The 20,633-nt window shown below is 42.1% G+C and overlaps 1 protein-coding gene across 1 annotated transcript in view; it reads left to right on the top strand.

The window, feature by feature from the left end:
• The window catches only part of plch1 (phospholipase C, eta 1), a 201,750-nt gene extending 184,956 nt beyond the window's left edge, over nucleotides 1–16,794 (top strand). Inside the window, exons 22-27 of the mRNA XM_070883536.1 lie at nucleotides 1,326–1,450; nucleotides 2,212–2,296; nucleotides 4,765–4,911; nucleotides 5,017–5,096; nucleotides 5,611–5,956; nucleotides 14,708–16,794. Coding sequence (XP_070739637.1) covers nucleotides 1,326–1,450; nucleotides 2,212–2,296; nucleotides 4,765–4,911; nucleotides 5,017–5,096; nucleotides 5,611–5,956; nucleotides 14,708–16,752 — 2,828 coding nt within the window. The 3' untranslated portion in view covers nucleotides 16,753–16,794. The remainder of the gene's footprint in view (nucleotides 1–1,325; nucleotides 1,451–2,211; nucleotides 2,297–4,764; nucleotides 4,912–5,016; nucleotides 5,097–5,610; nucleotides 5,957–14,707) is intronic.
• The last annotated feature ends 3,839 nt before the right edge of the window (nucleotides 16,795–20,633 follow it).

Below are 20,633 nucleotides of genomic sequence, written 5' to 3'. Positions count from 1 at the left end.
TAGTTCATTTATGCAGTATATAATTTCTGCAATCTGATTGTATGTGTGATCAGTTTTTCATGGCTTTAAAACCTGAGCTGCTTCATTCCCCTTGCAGCTTTGCATCAGATAGAATTGAATCTGAGACCAGGACAGATTAATGTCTGCGCTTGCAGAACTCTCTGAGCTCATATTTGAAACAATACACTGTATCTGCAAACTCATTAGCCGTTATTAAGGTTTCTGTCATGACTACTTTTCTGTCCCAATATTGCCTAAACATGGGACTAATTGAATTAAGGTGGGCAATAGGATCAATTTTAACTTCCAGGTAGGAATGAGGCCAAGCAAGTGTCCGTTCCGTCCAGGAGTGGCAGTCAGGAGGCTCAGCCAATTTTAATGGCGTGGCCTCATTACTGAGTCATTGGCTGACTTCCCAACAAAAACAACCAGGAAGTCGGCAAGAAGCAGCTGCTTGACCATTGAAATTGAACGGCAAGAGGCCGCTGCCGGAGACCAGAGTCTGGAGATATCAAAAAGCACTGATGAGAGTTTTAGTAGTAGATGGGCTGAGGCTGGGGAGGAGATGGGCGATCATGGAGGTGGAAATAGGCTGTCTTGGTGATGGAGAGAATGGGGGTCGGAAGCTCAGCTCGGGGTCAAAAGGAGACCGGTTGCGAACAATCTGATTCATCTGGAGATAGTGGTCAGGGAGGGGATAGAATCAGTTGCGTTTGTGGTGGAGGCCGAAGACGATGGCTTCTGCCTGATTTGCATATTTAAATAAGAACTCTGCCAGCTTCAGGTGGGTAGCCTTGTAGTTGGTTGGACCGGGGTGGAAGACCAACAGATAAGTCTCCCACTCCATTCTAATTCCCTTACCCTCTCCATTTCTGCCAGTTTAGTGGGAGTTAACGTTCTCCACAGTTTGTCAGATTTTATTTTTGGGGTAATAACAATGCATTCTTATGAATTTCCATTTTAAACAACCCAACAACTCCATTAAGTTTTTGCACAGAGGCACCCCACATAAATGTATTAAGCATCCATCTGCTAATATTACCAACAGTAATTTCTCGTTGATTGTCTTCAATTTTTACCAAGTCCATTTTGTTTACAAAAGCAGATGATGTCATTCTTGTACAAACATCTCATTAGAATGTAATACTTATGGCAGATGCATTTTGAGCTGTGCCAAGTGGAAATAACATACTACTAAATTAGTTTACGCCTGCAGACCATAATTGACAAGCCTGTAGTGTTATACAAATTAAGATCTGCTTCTCTTAAAGAAATCATAGCTAATCAACAACTGTTTTTTAAACTGTGTTAAATTGCTGTTTTAGGTGTTTTTAACCCATTCTCTGAAGATCCTCTGCATGGCCGTCCAAAAAAGCAGCTCACCCTGAAAATAATCAGTGGGCAGCAGTTGCCAAAGCCACCTCATTCTGTGCTTGGGGACAGAGGAGAGGTAATGTAGTTTTAGTGGGCTGCCAGTATTGATTTATGTCATTAAAATACAATGTCAACACTTGCTTTGATTCTCCCTCCAAAAAATAAGAGAATTATTTTTTTCATTTACACACTACTTGGTTAAGAAGAACTACTGACAACTCTCTTGTTATGGTGATAGTGGTGTTCCTTATTCAGTAGGGTTCTCCAGGATGGGATTATTCCTGTGGACACTGTTCCTAATCCACAAAAAGCATGTAAACATGGCCTTTGGACAGAGATCAAGTTGAAATGTAAAGATACAATGCTAGTATTTCTCTTCTTAAACAAAGAGAAAGGACAGTTCTTCATAAATTTATCAAATTCACATAATTTGTCAGGTACAGAGAAGACTGGGAGGTGTTGCCTGATTTAAAGTAGAACACAAAGGTAAAACATGAACATTACTGAAAAGTCACAGCACTAGATATAGAAATCAGAAATGTAAGTCCAGATAGTGGCCATTTGGGCCATTGTGTCTTCAACTATTTTTACTCTTGTCTGATGTTTTGCTAAAATTAGTGGAGAGGAAATATGGTCCATAGTTTCTAGGCAGCTGCAGTTATATTTCTTATGACTCAGACAAATGATTCCTACAACAACAAATGTAGTCAAATAATGTAAAATGGATATTTTTCCTTAATTGCATTATTTCATGCTTATTAAAATGAACAAGTGCATCAGTAGACTCTGTAAAGATATTCACTCATTTATACTTTTCACATAATTGATCTTCAACAGATAATCGATCCCTTTGTTGAAGTGGAAATTATTGGTTTGCCAATAGATTGCTGTAAAGAACAGACCAGAGTGGTCGATGATAATGGTGAGTTTTTAGAACCTATTATGTTCTGTGATGTCTATATATGCTAAGTAGTGCTGTTAGATATAAAAATGAAGAACCAGAAGTATTGATCACCATCTTTGGCTCAGCTCTGCATTGTTCACTCAGTCACAAATGTTTTGTGTGCAGTCACCTGTTTAAATTCACAGGATAAAAGTTATGGAGAATGAGGTGGGTAGAAACCCTTTTACAGAGGCATTTTCCTGTTTGCTGTAAAGAATGTCATCTGGGATTGTCACATCATTTCAACCATAATTTTTACAATGTAATGTGCATTAACATAAATTACAACTTAATGTTCTAAGTAGGGGTAATGTTTTCTTTATATTTTTTGAAAAAAGGAGCCTCTGAGTACCCTGGTGCTGGATTTTATAGAAATTATCATCAAATCTTGTTCAAAATATGTCACTTAAAGGTTGCATTGTATTCTATCTTATTTACGCTGAAAATGATTAAACTAAAATGAAATGATCAAATCATTTTCATAGAAACCTAAATGGTAACTGATACTCATTCAATTGGAGAGGGAATCCTGTTTGGGGTGAGGGTGGGTGGGGTAAAGAAGTGAGAATGTTTGGAAATCCCATTAATTTGCTCATAGTTGGTCTGAGGATGCATTTAAAAAGGAGAGCAGTATTAAACAAGGCAACAAAGAAGATATTCTGGTATATTTTACCATGGTTTGGCACAACATGGATGTTGCTTAGATGAAATTAATGTAAAAAGATTATAATTCTATATGGAAATGATGTAGAAATTGAAATCATATTGCTTCTGGGTCTGGGAGAAATGGGGAACGGGTGCAGGAATTTGTAGCTATTGGTGAGGGAATGTGGGTCCTGGGATATGGAAATATGCTGAGGGAGAGTTGCCATGGCATTGTGAGGTAGCAACACCTGTCGCCACTAGGGTTCGAGGGTCCCAAGAGTTAGTAGGAATGGGAAGGATACTGTATTCTGGAGCAATGAGGCAGTCCTAGCTTGTATCAGAATTTGTGGGGAAGGCTTCCAGGTTGTGGTCGCACTGGGATGAAGTCGTGGTGATTTTGTTGAATTGGGAGATGTACTAGGGTGTCTCAGTGCAAGGAAATAGAGCACTAGGGGGTGAGGCTCTGGTGTGTCAAAACTGCAGTAGAGGATATTTCTGGGCTATGCATATACTGAGCAAAGGGTATTCCGGGTTCTTGAGCACTGGAGAGGGGGTGAAAGGTATTGAGGCCCAGGCATATTGAGAAAAGTCTTGGGGCCTGGGTACTCTGGCTCTGGGAGTTTTGGCGAGACTTACTGGGTTAAGCAATGCCTCCATTTCAAAATTATCCTCCTTGTTTTCAAATCCCTCCATGTCCTCGCCCCTCCCTCTCTCTGTAATCTCTTCCAGCCCTACAACCCCCGAGATATCTGCGCTCCTCTAATTCTGCCCTCTTGAGCATTCCTGATTATAATTGCTCAACCATTGGTGGCCGTGCCTTCTGTTGTCTAGGCCCTTAGCTTTGGAACTCCCTGCCTAAACCTCTCCGTCTCTCTACCTCTCTTTCCTCCTTTAAGATACTCCTTAAAACCTACATCTTTGACCAAGCTTTTGGTCATCTGCTCTAATTTCTCCTTATGTGGCTCAGTGTCAATTTTTTTGTCTCGTAATACTCCTGTGAAGCTCCTTGGGACATTTCATAATGTTAAAGGTGCAATATAAATATAAGTTGTTGTTATATGGGATCCTGTGGATACAGTAGTGTAGCAGTTATGGTACTGGACTAGTAACTCGAGGTTGACAGTTCAAATCCCATAATTAAGTTATGAATTAGAATTCAATAAATTTGGTAATTTGTGGGCTAGCAGCAGAATAATAAAACATAAAGGTTGCTGGATTGTTGTAAACCCACCTGGTTCATTAATATTCTTCAGTCCTTACCCACTCCAGCCTACATGTGACTCTGGCCCCACACTACGTGTTCATTAACAATACCCTCACTCGTGTGTGTTCTTTCACCCTCTCCCATTCACTTGTTCTTGATACTTTTTTTCTTCTCGCCCATGCGCAATCGCCTTCTCTCTCTCTCTCTCTGTCTCTCGTACAGATCATTTATTAAACAATTCATCTGCCACATGTCAATTTAAACTGTCAATCTTTGATTAATCTGCATGCTATTGGTTGGATAACTCCAACTAAAATGAGACTGTTAAAGTTTCAGTATCAAAGTTTTTACATATCGAACATAATCCTATTGCACTCGATATTTTCACCACATAAAGCAATTGTGTGGGAATAGTACCAATCAGAGCAGTGTGATTCACATAACAGCATAAGCATTTCCTTAACTGTGCTCTCTGAAGCAATATCAAGATTGGTTCTTTTCCAATAAAGTGGTTAATTGTCAGAGGCAGGTGTGCATATGTGCCATAAAGAGATGTTCTAAACACAAGTGGAATTCTAAAGTTAATTCTCATCTTTAGGATTTAATCCTGTCTGGGAGGAAACTATAACGTTTACAGTCCACATGCCCGAAATAGCCCTGGTTCGGTTTCTCGTCTGGGATCATGATCCTATTGGTCGAGATTTTGTTGGTGAAAGAATTGTGCCTTTCAGTACTCTCATGCCTGGTAAGTACACCTTTTTAAAATCATTTGGGAAAACAACATTCAGTACTGCATTGCTGTGGGCCCACAAGCAACATATCGATTTGACCAAAATGCTTCCTTCCACAGGATATCGGCATGTTTACCTGGAGGGCATGACCGAAGCTTCACTATTTGTTCATGTAATGATTCATGACATTTATGGAAAGGTAAGTAATCTATTTGGGTTTGTTTGTTTTCATCTCTGATTTAGAAATGTTATCGGTTAAAATGCTGCTTTATTTGTATGAAATGTACTCTTCAGAGATGCCTCTATCCTGCCAAAAAAATTATGAACATGTTGAATAGATATTGTTTTCATTTGACTCCATTGTTATTTAAGAATTATTTAATCCTCAGATTTATTTAAAATAAATCAGAAATTTGAAAGACTGTTGTACACAATTGTGAAACAAATAAAAATCATTTGCAGTTTTGTCAATAATGTAACCATTTAAAACATACAATGTCATTTCTTTGAAGTTTCTATAGTGGTGTATGTGAACTGTGTTTATTAACTAGCATGCCTGGTATAGAATTGCTAACCTTTTTGCCTGATGTATGTCAAAATTTCTTGTAGAAATCTGTGACCAACTTGTTCAACTCTTAATCATGGATATAACTCCCCAAAGAATAAATATAACTGATTCTCCTGATTTGAGTTCTTAATTCTTTTATCACCAGATGCAGCAACTAATGGGACTCAAAGGTCTGTTTAACAAGAATCCCAAGTATCCCTCTGTAAACAGCAACCGTGGCAACTTTATGCAAAAGAAATCCTTTGGGAATCGAATTCTACGCCGAACTGCCAGTGCACCTACAAAGGGAAGAAAAAAGAGCAAAAGTATGCTTTTGGAAACGTACCCTGAATTGAGCCAACAAGAATCCAATCCTCTTGATTCCAGCAGGCAAGAAACGCATAGCAAGCGTGGAACAAAGAAACTCCAAACACGGCCTACTTCGATGCCAGTTGATAAATTGCTTTATGGAGAAATATCGCCACCTGCTGGTGAAAGACGAGACAGCCATGGTAAGGCACTATAGAATTATAAAAATGCAAAAGCAGTAAATATTTTTAAGTAGTGGTACAAACAGAAATATAAATTTTTAGAAAGAAAGGTGATATTTTAGAGAGTGTTTATTCTTATTTGTTCAATGACAAAAATAGGATTTTCTGATGTTGCATGATGGAAAGGAAATTACTTAAATGTGTCGAAGAAATTCATGGCAAGGTACTGCTACTTTGGTCCATTGATCCGCAGTTTGTATGTACATAAAGCTTTGTTCTCGACTGCACCCCTGTTCTTTTTTCAACAGCAGAAGTAAGATTGTTGTCCAAAAGAATGGGGTTGAATTGAGCCCCGCCCCAAACGGGGTGCACCTACTGTTTTTGAAAGTTTTTCTCCGCCCCAGTCCAGGAGAAATTCACATCTTTGAATTTTTTTTGGGCTCCGGGCGAAGTTCCGGTCGGCTGCAGAACTGAACTCTTTTTTGGGAGCAAACAAAAAACATTAAACCGTGCCCCCCGATCTGGGGGAAACACCAAACATTTACAAGGCCCTTTTATTTTCGGCTGCAGAACTGAAGTGCCCTTGCAGCGGCTCAGCTGCCCTGACCAATCATTGTGCTGACGCATCACGATGTCCCTCCCCTTCAGTTAAAGGGGAGCACTGCTGCAAACTCTGCAGCCATTTCAGTGGGGAACACGAGGCCACCAGGGAGGGTTTTGGCCTGGTCAGAGGTCTGGCACCCAAGAGGGGGAGCCGGGCTGCCTGTTGGCGGTCTGGCCGAACCTGCGGCCATAATTGTTGGCCCGACCTGGCAGTCAGCTGACAAAAAAAATAACGTGGTGTCGCCAGCAGCGTCACCTCCCCTTTAAGGGTGGCCGCGCCGCCAAGCCACACAAAGGATACCGACAGCAAAAGGTGTTGGGAGCACCAGTGGCGGCGCTGTTCCTGCCGGACAATTCCAGAAAAGGGACAATTTCCCACGGGGCAATTTCGGGAAGGGATCATTGCCGGTCGGTAAGGGGTCGGCGCGTGCACGCCGTGGCAAGAAAATGGGTGAAGCGGTCCCCTACACCACTCCAAACCTGAGGAAGGGTAATTTTAAACATGGCGGTCCCTCTGCAGAGACTCGGTGGCCATTCTGCACCGACCCGTGGCCGCTGCTTTCAGGAAAATATTACAGTGCTAGAACGAGAATGTCCTTGAGGGTTCAAAGACAGAATCTATTTGGTTGGAGTTCAGAGTACAGTTGGTGTATATTATATAGTCACCAAATAGTGGGAAGGAGATAGAGGAGCAGATTTGCAAGTGAATTACTGAAAGGTGCAAGAACTATAGAGTAGTGATAATGGGAAACTTTAACTACACTAATATTGAATGGGGCTGTGATTGTGTTAAGGGCAGAGAAATAGAAATTTCTGAAGTGTTCAGGTCAACTTTCTTGATCAGGCTGTTTCTGCCCAATGAGGAAGGAGGCATTGTTGGATCTAGTCCTGGGGAATTCAGTGAGTCAAGTGGAGAATGTTGCAGTTGGAGATTGTCATGTATGCACATTCTGTTTGTAGCCACCAGATGGCGTCATTGTTGGAGGCCACTGAGCAGCACACACATGATGCTGCTCAGGTATAAAAGACCAGCCTTTTTGAGAGTCAGGCACTTTGGGACTAAATAAAGCAGAACCAAGGTTGTACCTTGCTTAGTTAAACAGTACTCACTTTGAACCTTTATTGCATACATAACATTTGGCGACGAGAATACAAGAACCTTTGTTTTCAAAATGAGCATGATTGGATTTTAAGAGCGATTCGTGGAGGGAGAAGATTGGGCAGACGTTGTGAGCCGTTTGAACCAGTACTTTGTGGCCAACAAAATGAAGGGGGTTGACGATGCAGATTGGCGCCGGACCGTGTTCCTCACTGTGTGCTGTTCAAAGATCTACGGTCTGATAAAGAATCTACTCATGCTTAGTGATCCAACAGAGAAAGCGTACGAGGAGTTGTGTACGTTGGTACAGGAGCACCTCAAGCCAGATGACAGCATCATCATCTCGAGATACAGGTTTTATACACACGTTCGATCGGAAGGTCAGAGGGTGGCGGAATTCATTGCCGACCTGAGACGTCTAGCGGGACCGTGCAAGCTCGGATGGTGTTAGCAGACATGCTGCGGGACTTCTTTGTTATCGGTATCAACCACGAGGTGATCCTGTGAAAACTTCTGGCGGTGGAGGATTTGGATTTAAAAAGGGTCATCCAGTTCACTCAATCATGTATGACGACGGACAGGAGTCTAAAGCAAGTAGCGGTGAAGAACCGAACCTTGGCAAGTATTGTAAATGGGATTGATTCGGCGTTCGGCAGTGCGGCACATGGCAGGGCCTATCCGGCTGCATTTGCGAAACCTGTGGCTGCCCAAAGTCCGCCAGTGGGAATGTATTTGTCTTCTCCGTGTTGGCGTTGTGGGGGAAATCATCGGCATCAGCAGTGCCGATTTAAGCAATATAGTTGCAAAGACTGTCTGAGAGTGGGGCATCTCCAGCACAAGTGTCCGCAGATGAGGAAGCGAGCTGCGAAACACCACGTGGAGGATGAGAGTCAGACTAGCGCAGATCCGGATATGCAATCTGAGATGCCAGGGGAGGAAGTGTATGGCCTGTACTCCTTTATAAACAAGAGTAAACCTATTCTGATTAATGTGAAGTTTAACGGAATACCGGTATCGATGGAACTGGACACGGGGGCGAGTCAATCGATCATGAACGAGAAGGCATTTTATAAGCTGTGGGATACTACGACTGTGAGGCCCAGGCTGAGCCCTGTTTACACCAAGATGCGCACGTACACCAAAGAACTGATAAAGGTGATTGGCAGTGCACAAATTAATGTGTCATATAACGATGTGGTTCACGAGTTACCGCTGTGGATTGTTCCAGGTAATGGCCCAACGCTGCTCGGCAGGAGCTGGTTGGAAAAAATCAGATGCGATTGGAACGACATAAAGGCATTGTCATCGGAGGAAGATACATGTGCCCAAGTATTGAGCAAGTTCCCCTCGTTGTTCGAACCGGGTATCGGCAACTTCACGGGAGCCAAGGTGCAGATCCACGTGGACTCCGATGGAAGACCCGTCCATCATAAAGCTCGGACAGTGCCTGATGAGGTAGAAGGTCGAAATTCAACTGGACAGACTCCAGCGTGAAGGGATCATATCGCCGGTCGAATTTAATTTTGGCCTGTGATGCATTGTCATATGGAATTGGTTGAGTATTCCAATAAGCCAATGAGTCAGGCAAACTTCAACCTGTCACGTATGCATCCAAAAGTTTGTCTAAAGCGGAAAGAGCCTACAGCATGGTAGAAAAAGAAGCTTTAGCGTGTATGTACAGTGTTAAAAAGATGCATCAATACCTGTTCAGTCTGAGGTTCGATTTAGAGACTGATCACAAGCTGCTCATTTCATTGTTTTCCTAGAGCAAATGTATCAATACCAACGCTTCTTCCCGCATCCAAAGGTGGGCGCTGACATTATCTGCCTATGATTATGTCATTCGCCACAGACCTGGCACGGAGAATTGTGCCGATGCTTTGAGCCGGTTGCCGTTGCCCACACCAGAGGTGGAAACGCCACAACCGGCGGATCTAATGTTGATCATGGATGCTTTTGAGAGTGAAGGAACCCCTGTCACGGCTCAACAAGTTAAGACCTGGACCAGCCAGGACCCGATTTTATCGGTGGTAAAAGGTTGCATCCTCAAAAGGGATTGGTCTGCCATACCTAAGCAAATGTGCGAGGAGATCAAACCGTACATTCATTGCAAGGACGAACTGTCTATTCAAGCAGATTGCATGTTGTGGGGCAATCGCGTTGTAATGCCCAAGAAAGGGAGAGAGAAGTTCGTGTGTGAGTTACATAGCACACATCCGGGTATAGTGATGATGACGGCCATCGCCAGGTCCCATGTATGGTGGCCAGGAACTGATTCTGAGCTGGAAGCTTGTATGCTTCAGTGCAGCTCAGCAAAGCACCAGCGGAATCGCCGCTGAGTCTGTGGTCGTGTCCATCCAAACCCTGGTCCACGATCCATGTAAATTTTGCAGGTCCCTTCCTGCGCAAGATGTTTTTAGTGGTGGTTGACGCTTATTTGAAGTGGATAGAATGCATAATCATGTCATCCAGCACGTCCACGGCAACCATAGAGAATCTCAATGTCATGTTCGCAACACATGGTCTCCCTGACACAGTGGTGAGCGACAATGGGTCGTGCTTCACCAGCCAAGAATTTCAGGAGTTTGTGAAATTTAATGGCATAAAACATGTAAGGTCAGCACCGTTCAAGCTTGCGTCCAATGGGCAAGCTGAACGTGCAGTACAAATTATCAAGCAAAGCATGAGGAGAATAACCCAAGGGTCACTGCAGACCCGCTTGTCCTGTATACTGCTGAGTTACAGGACAAGACGCCACACACTCATAGGGGTCTCGCCTGCTGAACTCATGATGAAAAGAGGTCTTAAGACCAAGCTATCTCTGGTACACCTGGATTTAAATAATCATGTTGAATACAGAAGACCAAGTCAACAAGGGTACCACGATCGCACAACTATGTCACGCAAGATTTCTGTTAATGATCCTGTATTTGTGTTGAACTATGGTCAGGGTCCCAAATGGATCGCTGGTACGGTCATGGCCAAGGAGGGCAACAGAGTATTCGTTATTAAGCTCAAGAATGGGCAAACTTGCAGGAAACACATGGATCAGACAAAGCTGAGGCACACAGACGAGCCAGAACAGTCGGACGAAGAAACCAACCTTTAGTGGACTCAAAGGTCACTAGTGACCCGGAATTTCCATCACGGACCTGTTCAATAGAAACGGACTTGCAATTCCTGATATGGCCACTGCCACCCCCAACAAGTCAGTCATCCAGCCTTCAGCCACAACAGACCCCGCACACTCACCCAAGGCTGGAATCGAACTAAGACGGTCAACCCAGGAGTGCAAAGCACCGGACCGTCTCAACCTGTGAAAGACTGTGAGAAAATCTCAGAGGGGGGGTATTGTCATGTATGTACATTCTGTTTGTAGCCACAAGATGGCGTAATTGTTGGAGGCCACTGAGCAGCATACATGGTGCTACTCAGGCATAAAAGGCCAGCTTTTTTGAGAGTCAGGCACTTTGGGACTAAATAAAGCAGAGCCAAAGTTGTACCTTGCTTAGTTAAACAGTACTCAGTTTGAATCTTTATTGCATACATAACAGAGAACATCTTGGGAATAGTGATCATAGTATCGTAAGGTTTAAATTAGTTCTGGAGAAGAATAAGGAGCAATCGAGAATAAGGATACTTAACTGGAGGAGGGCTTAATTTCAGTGAATTGAAGAGGGATCTGGCCTGGGTAAATTGGAGTCAAAGACTGACAAAGATTGGCCAAAGGATCCAATATAACAGGCAATGTGCACACTTTAATTTCACGCCGGAAGTACGCCACCCGCCCTATTGGATCAGGCTCCTCAGTAGGCTTTATGGTCAGATGCTGGAATCATTTAAAAATCTCATTATCATATTTAAATCGGATATAGGACCCTTATGTAAAGTTGGTCAGCCCCGGTCCCTGACTCACCATGTGATAACACCACAAGTTGCTGAGTGAGTTAACCAGCAGGAAGGATTCTTTAGCATGGCTATTTAAAGAACTCATCCACTACACATAGGTCAGTTGCTTGTTTGTCATTTTATGCTGCTGGCTAACTTCTGTGATGGTGGGGGGTGAGGGGGTGGGGGGTGGGTGCGGTTGACCTATTTTCTGTCTTCTACAACTGGTTTGTCTTCTGCTAACATTTTTGCTGGTATTAGAGCGCAGCCAATGAATAGTGAGTACCACTGGCTGTATGCCAAACTCATCATGAGCTGCCAGCACCAATTTATCAATGATTCTGAGACCATGTGAACAGGCATGTGCAGTGCATGCCCCACCCCCTGTGAGCCAATTTCCAGATGCAATCGAATTTCTAGGCTAGCGTTTTGAATCTAATTTGCTTCGGTAGCCTTTTTGTGTTTAGCACGTTGAATATTGGGGTGCCGTAGGGATCAGTGCTGGGACCCCAACTATTAACAACTTGGAAGAAAGGACCGAATGTAACGTAGCCAAATTTGCTGACAATACAACAATGGGAGGAAAAGCAATGTGTGAGGAGAACACAACAAAATCTTCAAAAGGACATAGACAGTCTAAGTGAGTGGGCAAAAATTGGCAGATGGACTATAATGTTGGAAAGTATGATGTCATGCACTTTGGCAGAAAAAAATCAAAGAGCAAGTTATTATTTAAATGGAGAATAACTGCAAAGTGCTGCAGTACAGCGGGACCTGGGGGTACATGTGTATGAAACACAAAAGGTTAGTATGCAGGTACAGCAGGTGATCAGGAAAGCCAATGGAATCTTGGCCTTTATTGCAAAGGGGATGGAATATAAAAGCAGGGAAATCTTGCTACAGTTATACAGGGGTTTGGTGAGGCCACACCTGGAATACTGCGTGCAGTTTTGGTTTCCATATTTACGAAAGGATATACTTGCTTTGGAGGCAGTTCAGAGAAGGTTCACTAGGTTGATTCTGGAGATGAGGGGGTTGACTTATGAGGAAAGGTTGAGGAGGTTGGGTCTCTACTCATTGGAATTCAGAAGAATGAGAGGTGATCTTATCAAAACGTATAAGATTATGAGGGGACTTGACAAGGTGGATGCAGAGAGGATGTTTCCACTGATAAGGGAGATTAGAACTAGGCGGCATAATCTTAGAATAAGGGGCTACCCATTTAAAACTGAGATGAGGAGGAATTTCTTCTCTGAGGGTTGTAAATCTGTGGAATTCGCTGCCTCAGAGAGCTGTGGAAGCCGGGACATTGAATAAATTTAAGACAGAGATAGACAGTTTCTTAACCGATGAGGGATTAAGGGGTTATGGGGAGCGGGCAGGGAAGTGGACCCGAGTCCATGATTGGATCAGCCATGATCGTATTAAATGGCGGAGTAGGCTCGAGGGGCTGTATGGCCTACTCCTGCTCCTATTTCTTATGTTCTTATGTTCCAATATTCAGATAGAAAGCAGTTGTTCAACATTTCATGATATTGAAAAAACAAATCTTTTACGATGACTAATAGTGAAGTAACTGCCTTTTAACGTGAACAAATAGACAAATGGGGTAAAATGTGTTTTAGTAAACCTTGCCAAGCTATTTTTAACAAATTAACTTCTTTATATGTAAAATACTAGCAAGAAATATTTTGTTTTTAAATGCATTAGTTTCATTGTCGCAATTCCATGCCAAAAATGATTTGGTGACATGTTGTCAGATCTCTAACAACATTGCATTATTATTTGCTTTTTTTGCTTTCCCTTCCTCCGGTAAAGCACTTCACCTGAACTTGCTGTATATGAATTCTTATCAAAGCACTCCATGATGCAGCTTATCAAGCTACATCATTAAAAAATCATTGGTTCGTTTTCTCTCCTTTTAAGAAGGCAACTTTAAATTGAAAATAAGTAAATTCATGAAAATTATCCATATAATCCCTGGAAAGAATTTAATGTTGTTTATGAATCAATGATCAACTGTGCTTTTTCCTTTTATTCTTGCTCTTAAATTGCATTTAATTTGAAATTCTGTAATGTGGATCTGAAATTTGAGGATTATTTTAACAAAGTTGTTTCTGTTTTTGTTCTGTCTTTACTGTCCTGTGTCTTTATAGTTCAAAACTGACTAGGAAACTTCTGCAGGTAAACCAAAACTTTGAGAAAGGTGCTTCACTGATCAAAATCAAGAGATGGAACATAGATCACAAATTATGTATTTGATAAACTTCTCCATTGCTGTTTTCAGATTTGAAATGTGATCAAATTTAAACTGAAATGTTTCGAGGAAAAATTCAGTGAAGGATCCCATCAATACCTTTTTTCTCTTGCTCTCTCCAAGTTTAAAAAAATACTTTTATGAAACCAGCACATGTCCATAAATTGTTTTTTGATATAATTGTTATATACAAATGCCTTCAGTAATAGGATTCAATAGGGATGAATGTCTGAGTTGCATTGAAGGATTGTAATTTGCATCCTACAAATTTGCAATCAATATGTTAAGACCACATCAGTAATCTTGAGATGGCTTTCTTTAGTCCAAGGTCAAAAACATCTACTTCATGCACAAGTCAGACGATAATTCTTGCCCGCCCTTGGGATTGGCAAAACCACACAAAGTTTATACAGCAGTTAATTCTATACTGAAGAACATGGAATTGAACATTTATCATTTGAACTTGAGCTAATGCTAAAGAGCCCCATCTACCCATTACAATGGGGAGAGGGGGCGAGCAGCCCCACCACCCACACCCATCAGATGCAAGTACCCCTGCTCCCTGCTGGAAGTCAGCCCAGTATTCTGAGCCAGGGCTGTGGTCTCTGCTCACTGACGTTGTCTGGACTGGGGCCTGAAATGTCCATTTCTGTCTCAGAGGTGGAAATTCTACCACTGACCATTCCATCCCAGATGCAAGCTCCCCACTATTTAGAGGCTATATTCTAGTTGCTGGCAGTGTCTGGAGTGGGGCCTGAACCCTTCACATGATTTAGAGATGGGAATCTTCCCATTAAGCCAAAAGCTCACTCCTATGTGTACATGTGTTTGTATGTGCGTGTATATTACATATCTTTGATCTCTGGACAAAGAAAAATTATAGACCTTCCTTAGAAAACTCATTCTCCGATCATTTGCTTTACAGAAACAAACACAAGCTCAAGTAAAAAACATTGCGAAGATAAACTTGTGGGATCATCTGTTTTACCTCGCTGTATTCCATTAGCAGCTGCCAATGAATTTTGTGGATCTCAGTCACAAGAAATGACGAGCAATATTTCCAAATTGTCTGTAAATACAGAGCATTTTTCATCTAACATTCTAATACGGGAGCACAGTTCCTTTGAAAAGCTTCCCTTCAATGAACAGCGTCGTGATGAATTTGTTGAAGCTGATGAGGCATGTGATCAAGGACAGTTGCACAAAACTGAGCAGTTCCAATATGAAGGCAATCAGATTTTGTGTCAGCTGACCAATGAGAACTTAGTGCTAGAACAGAAACTCACCAGACTACAACAAGAACCAAATAAAGAAATTACTTCAATTCCACTTTGCAATACGAAGCTTGTCGAAGCTGAAGAAAAAAATGAACGACTGGAATCTAACAATAAGATGCATTATATCACAATGTCTTCTATTTCTTCACCAGCCCCTGTTAACAATTTTGATGCTTCACAATCTTTTGGTATGACTCCTGATAGTACAATCTCTCATCTTATTGATGCCATGTCCTTGTCCAGTGAAAGTGGAGTCGGCAGTTCTATTTCAGCACTCATTGCACAGTTTGAAACAACAGCTGACAGAACCAATCTGACTATGGTTTCAAGTTTTCAAGGAACCAGCAGTCATACTTTAAGCATGATGTCTGGATTATCACACACCTGTGGCTTAGAAATCAATGCACCTGTAGAGCCATTGTGTAGAAATGTTCAAACCAAGAATTCATGTTTGAATGCATCAGCAGATACTACAATCTTCTCCAGCCCTGAAATATCAGACCATTCCACATATACCATAATTCATGAGGAAGTTCTCTCTCCGGTTTCCTGGCATAACACTAGAAATAAAAATACATTTGACACAACGTTGGATTTAACACTAGATAAAACCTTAAATCCTCTGGATAGCTATACTAACGCCCTTGTAAATTCAGGTGTGTCCAGCACCCATGATGCAAGCTGGAGCTCGATGGATGCTTACAGTAAATGTGATAGTGCAACCACCACATGTGCAACAGCTGATGATACAATTCTTAATATGTCTCTACCAATAGATTCTGTTGACAGTAGTCTAATAGAAGTGGATGATTTTGAGTTTACAGTGACAGCCACAGAAAACTATAATGAAGACACGGGCCCAGAAAATTCTCCATCAGCTTGGAATTTTCATCGGTCGGGCCACAAGAATGGCGACAACGTAAACAATTGCTTGTTTTGGGGGGACTTGCCAGTTTCAAATGCAGGTGAAAAGGCATCGTGTACTTCTAAAATGAATAATTGGAATTCATTGCGACAAGCTACACGTGTAAACTCACCAGACATCCATCCATTTACTGTAGCAAATCAATCTAGTGCGTGTAAATCCAAGAGTCTTGGAGATCTGACTTCTGAGGACATAACCTGCACCTTTGAAAGCAAGTACAAATTCATCAGCAAAAGTTTTAATGTGCCAAATATAAAAGAAAAAACAATGTCTTCCCTTAAAAATGTGCCACAGCCTGCAGATGCTTTAACAGAGCAATTACGCAAACTTGTATCCTTGGAACAGGAGGAAAATCAAGAAACCCACGTTCCAAATATAAGGCCGGAATCGGGTTACCAAAGGGGACTATCAAGAAAGCTCTCCTCTAGAAGCCAGAGCAGAGTCCGTTATGTTGCTAACAGGGCAAAGCAAATTCAGGAAGCCAACAAGCATAAATTTTCTAATAACTGCACTACTGGTGGAGTGGTTTTAAGAAATAAACCCCCAGTACAGCACAATACAGTTAACAGGCACTCCACAGGTTCCTACATTGCAGGGTACTTGAACCAGCTTAAAAAGGAAGGATTAGAAGGCCGAGGTACTCCTGAAGGCTCTTGCAATACACTACAATATAGATACTCCGACAACTTTTACACTGATGACTCAATCTTGCAAACTGAGGCCAGCTCTGTCAGTGAGCCAGAAATTTATTTCTTACTCCGACTGTGATTTGCATGTAAAAATAAATGCGATTTGTAACTTTTTTTAACAACCCTCCCATTGAAACATTATTTTAGAATAAAGTTTGTAGTACATTTCCTTATCTGTTTAAATATATAAGAGTTGTCATCAAAAGTATGTATCCGATCTAGACTTTCTATGCACAAAGTGTAGTTCAACTTGAATGCATAAAATTCTATGTTAGAGTCTGCAAACAAAATTCTGCAGTTGTTGTGGGTATATATACACATTATTCAAATGTTTAGCGGTGATGTGGGAAATTATTTGAATCCATTTGATGAAATAAAAATATCCATTTCATCTCATGGTGCTTAAATTTTGTCCATAATTTGTTGCACATTCTTGATCCATGGATGCCCTGTATATTGAAGCCCAGAGATACCTGTAAATGGGGCGTAAGGCAAATACCCAGTGTAAAAGATCGAGAAAATTGAGCGCGTAAGTTACGCATGTAATTACGCTATGACTGAATTTTCTTAATCTTTTACACCATTTATCGATCCCTGTGCCCGAATGAATCTTGGTTTTGCTTCCAATCTAAAGAGCTATATATGCAAATTTTCTACAATTGCGCTTGTTCAGAATGGGTTTCAAATTCAGCCCAGAATTTTAGGCGCAGCAGGAAACCAAACCATATTTCTAATGCTTTACAGCAATTTTTGAAAGCTTTTCTTGATCCTCGCTGTATTTTCTGTTTATTTGAATGCATTTCTTTGGCATCAGTATGACTGACATTAAAAATTGGAAAGCTTCCACAATTGCATTTTCTTAATATTGTTTCTAATGTGCATGAATGATATTCAGGTGGCTGCAAATTTTAATTTTCTTAAAGAAGGAACATATGTTGATTTTGGCACTTTCCTCAGGCCCAGATTGTTTATGCTAATTTCTGTATGTTTACACCAATTTTTAGATTGGTTAGATTGGCGTAAATTGACATTTGGAAAATATTCATACGAATGGGAGTAACCTCAGATGCAACTTTCCGATTATGCCTCCACAGGAAATTCCACCCCTATATTCCTAACTTCAAACAAATTATTTCTGATGTCTTTAATCTGTACAGAATAAATACAGAGTAGATTTAGTTTTATTTCTGTCTCTTGTATATCAATTAAATATGGATTTGTAGGTGTAAAATGGATGCAAAACATGCCAATTTCACAGTGGAATGGCCTGTGCCCAATCCAGGCGTGATCCCACAGTTAAATTCATGGACTCATTTTTTTTTTAGATGCCCCGGGCAGACATCTAAAATGCGCAGGGACCTAACACCTGTTAAAGGACCCCTTTTGAAAATTCATCCGTGATGAGCAGGGTGCCTGCCTCACTCAGGATTCTCCAGGACCCTTGTGGCTGCCAACAAGAAGTAAGTTATTAACTTTTTTAAATAAAAACCCTGGGAGCCAAGAGGATCAGGAGTCCCCTCTCTCTTCCCTACCCCCGCCCCGACTTCCAGGACCTACCTGCAACCAATGTTCCCTCTAATTTTTTTTCATGCGCAGTCCGTTTAAATGTGCTGTGCAATATCTCTTGCAGCAGCAACAGCTTGTGAGCAGCCTGCCCGGGATGCGCACCTTAGGGGGAATGTTGTCTGCAACTGATGTCCGCTTTGTCGGTGAGCTGCCTGGGAACGGCAGGAGGCATCCGCAGCTTGCCGGCCTAATTTAAATGAGGCCCGAGGTCCAATTTTGATCGGGCCTCAGGGACTACCTGCTCTGCTGCAGTGATTGTTCTTTGTGTCCAGTTCACACTGGCAGGTCAGCGCTTTGCAATTTCTAAAAGGCATCATCATCTGATAATGCAATATCATCATCATTGGCAGTCCCTCGAAATCGAGGAAGACTTGCTTCCACTCCAAAAGTGAGTTCTCAGGTGACGATACAGTCCAACATGGGAATTACAGTTGTTGTGTCCTTACACACTACAGCAAATCAACACGAGGCACATACTGGAGACAAGATCACTCTGTGACCTGTACCTTTATTCATAGGACCAAGAAGTGATGACCCTGCGTGGGACCTCCCTTTATATACCTGGATGACCAGGTGAGGAGTGTCACCCACAAGTTCACCCCCTGTGGTCAAGGTGTGCATTTCTCAGGTGTATACAGTGTACAGTGTTGTTACATAAAGGTTGCAGTTATGTAAGGTTACAAACATGACAACAGTCTCTGTCACAGGTGGGACAGACAGTCGTTGGAGGAAAGGGTGGGGAAGGAGAGTAGTTTGCCGCACACTCCTTCTGCTGCCTGCGCTTGTTTTCTGCATGCTCTCGGCGGCGAGACTCGAGGTGCTCAGTGCTCTCCCAGATGCTCTTCTTCCACTTTAGGGCTGTCTTTGGCCAGGGATTCCCATGTGTCGGTGGGGATGTTGCACTTTATCAAGGAGGCTTTGAGGATGTCCTTAAAACGTTTCCTCTGCCCACCTGGGGCTCGCTTGGCATGTAGGAGTTGCAAGTAGAGCGCTTGCTTTGGTAGTCTTGTGTCGGGCATGCAAACATGTGGCCCGCCCAACGGAGCTGGTCGAGTGTGGTCAGTGCTTCGATGCTGCAGATGTTGGCCTGATCGAGAACACTAACGTTGGTGTGTCTGTCCTCCCAGGGGATTTGCAGGATCTTGTGGAGACATCGTTGGTAGTATTTCTTCAGCAATTTGAGGTGTCTACTGTGTATGGTCCACGTCTCTGAGCCATACAGGAGGGCAGGTATCACTACAACCTTGAAGACCGTAAGCTTCGTGCCAGATTTGAGGGCCTGATTTTCGAACATACTCTTCCTCAGCATAGTATTGCAGTATAGTACTGCCTTGGTACTACACTGAATCTTGTAGCAGGTCTTGAATCCACAATCACTTGACTACGAGGTCAGAGTACTACCAACTGAGCCAAACTGAGTGGTACCACCTTATTGCATTGCTGTCTCCATCCCTCCCTCCATTCCCTACCATTTCTTTAATAAAAAGCTGTATGTGTGGAAAATCTCCTGGAGTCAAACAAGGAAAAGTTTTGATACATGTTGTAGTAATGACAAATATTAGGTAAGAATACTACATTTGCAAAGTGTGGACCATGATGAAAGGAATGATTAAGAAACATGTGACTGATAGCTGACCATTCAAAAAAAATCTATTATAAATGGCATCATTGGTGTAAAGACAAAGGAGAGAGGATTCCTAGTCACACTGGTTAATGGGGAGAGTACCAAACTGTCAAGGAATCCGAAATGGAAACAAATAAACCATTTGAGGTGGTGGGGGAGGGAGAGAGAGAGAATCTCCTATTTTTGAGTCCAGGAGCTTCTGTCAGTTGCACAAAATGCAGCATTTTTTATCATGGCACACAAAATGGCATTGTGCACCAGCAGAAGGGATAAAACTCCAAATTTCCCATTGGGGCACTGAAGTTGTTGTTTTAGAAATGCCTGGCAATTATTGACCAACATAAGCCAATGTTAAAAGTAGCCTGCTGATTAAGTTATATAGTGGGATATTTTGAATTATGGTGGCACACAAATGAATTACCCTGTACATTTCTTGAAATCAGATTGAAAATTGTTTATACAAAACACATTCTGTTTACAGGCACAGTTCTCTCAACCATGCGAGCTGGTGATAAACAAAATTGACAGGTTCTCACTCGTGAAGGAACGAGGGACCCAGCTGTAGCGCTCTGACCCTCAGGCTTGTGTTTATCTTACAAGAACCAGCATGAGTTCCATGTATACAATACTTTCTCCTCTGAGAGGATGAAGTTTCCAGCAGGTGCTGTAAAATCACACTGGAACTACAAGGACTGGATAATTAGTTTCATATCACATGGAAACAGGAGGCAAGCTCAGTATTTTTAATGTATATTTTAAAATGTTAACAC

This window comes from Pristiophorus japonicus, chromosome 6, assembly GCF_044704955.1.
Source record: "Pristiophorus japonicus isolate sPriJap1 chromosome 6, sPriJap1.hap1, whole genome shotgun sequence".
NCBI lineage: Eukaryota > Metazoa > Chordata > Chondrichthyes > Pristiophoridae > Pristiophorus > Pristiophorus japonicus.
Note: the sequence above shows the minus strand (reverse complement) of the source record. Positions and strands in the feature narration are given on the sequence as shown.